Source organism: Sorex fumeus, unplaced genomic scaffold, assembly GCF_029834395.1.
Source record: "Sorex fumeus unplaced genomic scaffold, SorFum_2.1 ptg000086l, whole genome shotgun sequence".
Taxonomy (NCBI): domain Eukaryota; kingdom Metazoa; phylum Chordata; class Mammalia; order Eulipotyphla; family Soricidae; genus Sorex; species Sorex fumeus.
In genome coordinates, this window is record NW_026606143.1 from 26646261 (window position 1) to 26655000 (window position 8740).

At 45.5% G+C, this 8740-nt stretch overlaps 1 protein-coding gene across 1 annotated transcript in view; it reads right to left on the reverse strand.

Annotated features, from left to right (window-relative positions):
* Nucleotides 1-8740, reverse strand: part of POLA1 (DNA polymerase alpha 1, catalytic subunit) — a 341043-nt gene that overhangs the window by 62498 nt on the left and 269805 nt on the right. Inside the window, exon 36 of the mRNA XM_056131121.1 lies at nucleotides 6781-6877. Coding sequence (XP_055987096.1) covers nucleotides 6781-6877 — 97 coding nt within the window. The remainder of the gene's footprint in view (nucleotides 1-6780; nucleotides 6878-8740) is intronic.

Below are 8740 nucleotides of genomic sequence, written 5' to 3' on the forward strand. Positions count from 1 at the left end.
AGTAAGCCCTGAGCATCACTGGTTGTGCCCTCCTGAAAATGTGACATAAAGAGGGAAGCACCTGGTAAGAGATAAGGTTTTATTTATCTATCAAGGGAAGATCAAACACAATAGTGAAAAGGCAATTAGAGCTCAAAACACTGAAACAAGTCACAGACCAGAAAAAGATAACTCTGATAAACGACTATTAATTCAAAATAGACAAATAAGTCATAAAACTCAACAATAGGAAAACAACTTGATTCTTTTGAAAAACGAGTCAAAGATACTCGTCAAAGAAAATCTACAGGGGCTGTAAAGATAAAGCAGCATGAACAGCACTTGCCTTGCATGCAGTTGACCCTGGTTTCATCCCTGGCACTGCGTATGGTTCCCAGAGCACAGCCAAGAGTACCTCTGAGCAGAGTTAGAAGTTAAGTCCTGTGCACCACCATGTGTGGACTGACCCCCCGCCCACACCCCCAATGAGATATATAAAAAGATGCTACACATTCTATGTCACCGAGAAAACAAAAATTAAATCAAGATAGCACTATGCAGCTATGAGCTGTCTAGAATGTTGAACAATGGCCTGGCCACAGACTGCACATGGGGGTGCAGTAGCAGGGTCTCACGTGTTGTTACTGGGAATGCAGAACGGTGTGGCCACTTTGGGGGAAACTGTCTTATAAAATCTACTCCATACTTTATGAGCCAACAACTGTGCTCCTTGAAATTTAACACCCAAAGTTGAACATTTATATCCACACAAAACCCTACCCAAAAACATTTAGAGCAGTTTTACTCATAACTATCAAGACTTGGAAATAACCAAGATATACTTCAGTAGGTGAATGGATAAGTGAGTTGTGGAACATCTAGACAATAGCATGTGTGATTCAGTGCATCCCCCTGCCCCTCCCCCCCCGCCCCCGGAATGAGCGGTCATGTAAGAGATTGCTCAACAGGCCTCATCCATGGAAGACAGGCACTCTACCACTAAGCTACATGCCCCGCCCAACGGGTAGGTGGGGCTCTGAGCTACTCCAGGGCCGGAAGCACTGGCCACCTTTAATGCTCTGATATGAAGGATGGAGCACACAATAAGGAATGTATGTTCATTGTCTTTACCATGTTGAATAAACAACAACAACAACAAAAACTCAGCTGAAAACAGACCTTTTTTTCCCTCCTGAATTTTTAAGCAGGCTGAAATTTAAACAAATGGGCAGTGATTTGAACTGACTCCGGTCTCCTCCCCAAAGTTCACTTAGCCCCACTTAGGCCCGAGCCCCGTGGGATAAAATAGTCAAATGGGAGCATTATGTACTGCCACTGTGGAAATGGATTTTTACTTCACACATTGCCACTCTGTGCCTCTAAAACTTCCTTTGGCTCTATTATGTCATCTGTGTACATTCTAGCGTAGTTACAATAATAATGCTAAAGTCCCACAGAAATAAAAATTTTAAAATGCGATGTAGTTACAGTGAATATGCAGTAAACACTTCACCAAAGTGAATAACAGTTCTTTGCCATTTTAAAAGAAAGAGAAAAAATACCAAATGGGGTTAATTCACATTATGGACTAATGGTCCGCAAACCTTCATATAAAAGCATGGAAAGAGCTTTGACAAGAGCTATTTTGCAACATAAAACTTATACAAACCTCTTTCAAATAATTTGTATGTTTTTTTCCCTCCAAAAAGTCAAGTCGCCAAGTTTTAAAAATTAAAACCACTATCCAAATACGACTCTTAAAATATGGGCTTTATAAAGGAAACGGTAAAACAGTCTTAAGTGAAGGAAATGTGAGGCCCAGGTATATGGAGAGTCCATGAGGAAACCCTGTGGCCTGTTCTAGGACATCTGTCACCAGATGATACTTGGATTCCATTCTCAACCACATAGTTATGTGACAACTGCCTTTTTCGACACAAATTTTGATGTTAACATCCACTGATAATCTGGCCTTAGCCCACATTGCATGCAAATATTTGCCCTCTGGACCTCAGAGATCTGCAATTCATATAATAGCAAATCAGAAAAGAGCATTTCGCTCTAACTTAAGAACTTGATTATATGGGGGGGGGGGTGGCTGGAGCGATAGCACAGCGGGTAGGGCGTTTGCCTTGCACGCAGCCAACATGGCCGACCCGAGTTCGATTCCTCCGCCCCTCTCGGAGAGCCTGGCAAGCTACCGAGTATTCGATATGCCAGACACAGTAACAACAAAGTCTCCAATGGAGACGTTACTGGGCCCGCTTGAGCAAATCGATGATCAACGGGAGGGCCTTTACTCTTTTTAAAAAAATATGGATCAAAGTATAACTTAAAAAGTGAATCTTGGAGGCTAGAGTGATAGTACAGTGGGTAGGGTGCTTACCTTGCATGTGATTGATCTGAGTTTCATTCCTGGCACCCCATATGGTCCCCCCAGCACTGCCAGGAGCAATCCCTTAATGCAGAGCCAGGAGTAGTCCAGAAGTGGCCCCCAAACAAATAAGAAGTAAATTTTATGTATATATTACATTCGAGATCGGGCGCATTCAGGGTGGTATGGCCGTAGACAGAGTCTCCTGCCCCCGCACCTGTCTGTCTTCACTGGGGCCCCTTCGAGGGGGGAGGGTTGAGTTTCTCTCCCCCCACCCTGCTCTGAGCAGAGCCCCAGTAGCTGAGGATCTCCGGAGCCAGCCACGGCCATGCTGGGACCACTCTCCACACGTCCGGACGAGCCTCATGCATGAAAGAACTGGCAGAGGAACCCAGGCATGTGGGTCCCAGGGCTGAGGTCTCCAAGCCTACTCGGATTGGGACTGGGCCTTCTCCACCTAGACCCTCCATCGTCCAGTAGGTAGGCGTCACACCCACCAGCTGCCACCAGCGCCAGGTGGGTCCCATCAACGGCCAAGACGCAGAGACCATAAAACCCAGCTCCCGGAAGCGTGCGGCCGCATTTGTGGCCACGCGACATCTTATTATCTTATTTTCCTTTGGGGAACCTGGCAGGCTACCAAAAGTATCCTGCCCACACGGCTGAGTCTGGCAAACTTCCTGTGTCATATTCAATATGCCAAATACCAGTAACAATGATGGGTCTCATTCTCCTAATCCTGAAAGAGCATTGAAATGGCTCTTTTAAAATCTCAGGGCTAGGAAGGAGACATTACTGGTGCCTGCTCGAGGAAATTGATGAACAACAGGATGATCGTGATCGTGATTACATTAATTTACATTTATAAAACTTCCCTACTATTGCTACCAATATGGAACTGCAATACATGAAAACTATACTCCTGTTCTCCAATAATTCCTTATGGATGAGAATTTGTTTTCAATTTTCTTTTATTTAAAAATCACCCAACTGAAATGTTCAGTGTCCATGACAAGTGTCTTCAAACTTGGGAACATGCTTCTTAAGCTCTACCTCACCCTTTCTGAGTTGAGGTGCCGAGCATTCATTGGTCCACGGATTTATAATTTTATATGCTCCTAGGTGACTTTTAAGAATGAGCTCATCAGGGGCTGGAGCGATAGCACAGTGGGTAGGGTGTTTGCCTTGCACGTGGCTGACCTGGGTTCAATTCTTAGCATTCCCTATGGTCCTGTGAGCACTGCCAGGAGTAACTCCTTAGCACATCACCAGGATTAACCTCTGTGCATCACCAGGTGTGACCCAAAAAGCAAAAATAAATAAATAAAAGAGCTCATCACCTGACCTCTGGGGCGATCCTGGGAGGGTGTACAGGCAGGTCCCACCCAAACAAAGCCCAGGCAGCCACTCCCACACCCCAAAGCCACCCCATGCCTCCGGTCAGACCGCACAATTAAATATTCTGGAATTCCTGGAGCGACATCTCCAAACTCTACAATGCTGATATTGCAGTAGGTACACACCAGATCAGATGGGACATAACACAGGAGACAACCAACCTCGACTCACAAAATCATGAACACGGAAGGCTTCACTTGCAACAACAGCTTAGTAAACCCTCAGACAAGGACTTGATGCCCCCATGGTGAGTTCCAACAGTTTTCACAAATTTTCTTCATTGGAAGTATGTTTTTGATCATTCCGTCAGCCATTTAGTGGTAACAAGGAATATAAAATAAATTATTATGGGCCTGCTACAGGGGCAGGCTTGAGGGGTGTTTGGGAAAATGGAAATAATAGTGGAGGGAAGGTGACAGTGATGGCGGGATTGGGGTTGGAATACTGAATGCCTGTAACACATCATCATGGACAACTTTGTAAACCACGGTGTTTAAATAAAGTGGGGGGAAAATGAGCTCATCAAATGTTATTTCTTAGGAAACTTCTGCACTTGGACCATATGGACATGCAAAAATCTAGATCTTCCATTTCTAGTTCATCACGAACAAATACCCTAACACCTTTTGGCTTTAGCGAGTAACCTAAAAATGCCCCGAGCAGGTGAATTCTAGCCCAGTCACTCGTCCAAAACTGTATGTTTGGAATAATAAAATAGGTGGAAGGAAGCTCAAAGGGAAAACAGAGACTCCCCCCCCCCCCCGTCTTCTTTTTTTTTTTTTTTGGCTTTTGTTTTTATGGGTCTCCCAGTGGTGATAAAGGCTACCAGAACCACGCCTGGCAGTGCTAGGAAGACCATGCAGTGCTGCAGCTCGTATCTGGGACTGTGTGTAGGCCAGATATAAACCTTGGAGTTATCTCCCTGGCCCTGGAGAAACCGCTATAAAAAGGCTATAAATAAAACAGAAGGGGGAGGCGGAGCCATAGTACAGCAGGTAGGGCATTTCCTTTGCATGCAGCTGACCTAGGTTCAGGCTTCAGCATGCCATATGGTCGGTCCCTGGGAGCACCACCAGGAGCAATTCCTGAGTGTACCCAGGAATAACCCCTGCAAGGCAAGCTACTCATCTGCTGTACTATCTCTCCAGGCCTCTAACTGCTGTTTTTGCCCTGACCGCCCAGACAGTGTACTTATTGGTCACAAATAGCCAGAAAAATGTCCCAACTCTTAAACCTGTAAAAATGAGAGTAAAGGCAACGGTGTAACTGCACATACTGTCAACATTTCTCTCCTGGAGCCTTCTAAGTGGTTGCACTAAGTCTGCTAATTTTCCGGGGCAGCACCCCATGTTCTGGGGGGATGTGTCCCTTGACTTTTCAGAGCTCTTCTACATGTCTCCAAGTGTTACTGGACTTTCTATAAACTGCTGATCATTAACGACTGATTCAGCTTCTTTGAACTCTGAAGCGATAGCACAGAGTGGGTAAGGCGTTTGCCTTGCACGCGGCCAACATGACCGACCCGAGTTTGATTCCTCTGCCCCTCTCGGAGAGCCCGGCAAGCTACTGCGAGTATTTCGCCTACACGTCAAAGCCTGGCAGGCTATCTGTGTCGTATTCAATATGCCAAACACAGTAACAACAAGTCTCACAATTTGTTGTGAGATGTTACTGGTGCCCGCTCAGCAAATTGATGAACAACAGGAGGACAGTGCTACAGTTCTACAGAACTTTGAAGAAGCCTGTAGAGGATTTGAAGAATATCGAGGGAATCTTTTAAGAGCCACAGATGCATAAAGAAGGCCACGGCAGAACAAGTTCTAATGTACCGATACCAAAAGATGTAACCAACCCGGCAGAAGCGGATGAAGTACTGCTCCGAGAATCAGTACTTAATCCTCTTAATTCGGAATGCCTTTGAAAAAAGGTCCTTTGGGGTCTAAGAGTGCTAGCTATTAATGCTACTGCAACTAAACACGGGCTAGACATCAGTCATGCATGGGAGCTGAAAACCTAGTCATTGAGAAAGGAATTTCGTCTCTACATAAATTTTACTAACGCCCTGAAAATCGGCTGTCCCTTATCGACCAGGTCTTGGCCCACGGATCAGGTGCTAAATTAAGTAAGACCTAACTCTTCCGCTGGCCACAAAGGGTTTCGCATCCAAGGACAGCCAAGTTCAAGAAGTTAATTTTGAGCATGTCAAGCCTACGTTGATTGGAGTTGATGATGGCTAGAATTGGGAAGCATTAAGAGTAAATCAAGGGCAGTAGGGGAACGCCAATGCAACGTCTGCAGCTGCAACAGTATCCTCAACTACTACTGGTTGAGGCTACTCATCAACAAGCAACATCAACAATGTCCGCAGGGAGAAGAGTGTACACTCGCCTTTACAGATCTTATAAGTAAGAGAAAAGCTGGCCACTTGATTTTTGACAAGTGTCAGGGCTGACACCCAGCAGCTGGCATGCCATCTTCTAACACCTGCCATGATGTGCCCAAGCTGCCCCAGCCACTCTGGTCCCGGCACGAGGATTCCCCGTGACACTGGGGTCCCTACTCTCTTGGGCTGGCCTCCATGAAAGAACTCCACCTCGGCCGCTTTCAAAACGCACCCCCCCCCTCCGCTTTTGGAGAACAGCAGAGACACACTCCAGGCCTATTTTTTTGGTGCTAATGTCTGGTTTTTTGTGGGCCCAATGATCACATTGCCTATGCTTATTTTATTACAATTACCAAACTCTATAGAAAAATAGCATTTCCGAAATATAGCATTTACAGGGTCCTTTTGTACTGTGCCTCCCCCAAAGCCCCACTTGAATCGAGAACAATCGGAGACAGGCTGCGGGGGCCAAAGTTGGGGATTCCTTTGCCACCACCCCTCACGCAGGGGAGGTCCGTGGCCCCCACTGGCCCTGCTCCAGAGACAACGCTGCGATGCTGCGCAAACAGCCTGACACAGTAGGGCTGGCTTTTATGATGCAAATTTCCACTTTAAACTCAAAGGTAATTACAGTATTTTAACGTACCTTTCTCATGATCCGTAGTAAGTTTCTCCAGCGCATACTCCACATCAAAAATGTACCGGTAAAAGCACAGCTGGGTATACAGGGACTTGTCAGAATACTGCAAGATAACAGAAAATACATGAATACTACCATTGAGCGGGGCCGAGCGACGGCGATCACTCACAACCCAGCGCCTTCCCGAGTTTCAACTTCCAGATCAAGCAGCTTTTATCTTCTGCTTTAACAGAAGGTGGGGGATGAAGGTACGCATCATACTGAAGGCGAGTCCCCCTCAGAGAACATATACACCTTTCATAATTTGGAATAAATCCTGCCACTCCAAGGGCAGATTACTACTTGCAAACCTGCAGATTACCCCCGCTGTCAAAAACCCAATTTTTATCAAATTGCAAATTCCTATGCACTCTCGACAGTTTGCACTGTTAATTGGGAAATGGGGTACTGTGATTCCTGACTGTGACCTGACCCAGCTAACAGGAAGTCAAACAATTCCTCTAAGCTGTTTAACACTGGGGGGGGGGGGGGGAGAGGGAGGGGAAAGAGTGCACTTGCCTTGCATGCAGCTGACCCCAGTTTAACCCCTGGCATCACCTAGGGCACTGCCAGGGGTCACTCCTGGGAACAACCAAGAATAGATCCCTGAGCACTACTGGGTGTGGCCCCCAAACAAACAAACAAAAAAGGTTAACAGGCTGGCGCCAGATAATCTCATCATCGGCTATGATCCAAAGTCTCATGTCCTCCTGTCCTGGAGGGAGCATAACATGACACATGCCATAATCATGCTGTTGGCCTGCACCAGGCTGTTTTCATTCGAGGCACCCCAGAGGGGGGTGGGTGAGAGCCCTCCCTACCCTATGAGACCCAGCCCTAGCAGCCGAAATCCTCCAGAATTCAACTGCTGCCCTGCTCACGTCTGCTCTTCACACACTCGGGCCGAGCCTCACCCATGAGTGAACCTATTCCTGGACTGCGCAGCTGCGAATAACTCACACCTCACACCCTACCCATACTCCAAGAGTAGCACTGTAGCACTGTCCTCCCGTTGTTCATTGATTTGCTCGAGTGGGCACCAGTAGCGTCTCACAACAAATTGTGAGACTTCTTGTTACTGTGTTTAGCATATCGAATACATCATGGGTATCTTGTCAGGCTCTTTGAGAGGGGCAGAGGAATCGAACCTGGGTCGGCTGCGTGCAAGTGCTCCAGCCCACTCCAAGAATACCACACTATATTTGATAGGGTTTAAAGTAGAAGGCAACCAATCTTAGAGGAAAATTTTTTTACAGATACACACACACATATGTGTACATATATAAGCACACAAGACCCAACATTTTAACAACATGTTAATGATCTCTTATAGAAGGGCTTAACGGCTCCTAAGTAATATACAATAATCTTCATACTCTTTCCTCTAAGGAAACTTTTTTGGAGCGTTTTCAGCAGTTTTACATAACAAACAATACAAAATTAATTATTTTGGTTCTGTTTTGGGGCAGGGGTTTGGGTTCAGGATGAAAATATCAGAAATATGGTGGTGGGATCGGTGTTTGAATATTAAATGTTAATATTAAATATCAAATATTGTGAACTACTTTAAAAAATTTTAAAAAAGTGTTAACATATACGGCTGTACTATGAATCCGGTTTTAGGACTATGGTAATAATCTATAGCCTTTCCCAGATACTGGCTCACAGATACAACAAGGAGAATTTATCAAAACGTGAGAAATATCTTCATCGTGTCTTCTGTGCCGCCCTTTGGCAGTTCACCTCAGAGACACCACATAAAAAAAAAATAAGGTTTTACATCCTGCTCTTGTTGAAACAAATGATTCTGCCAAGTTCTACTTCAAAGAAAAAAATCACAGGACTCTGAACTATTATTCGTTAAGCAAATACCTAGAATGCTGACATTACTAAAGTTATATGGAACGCTGTCTCTCAAGTGGGGTCT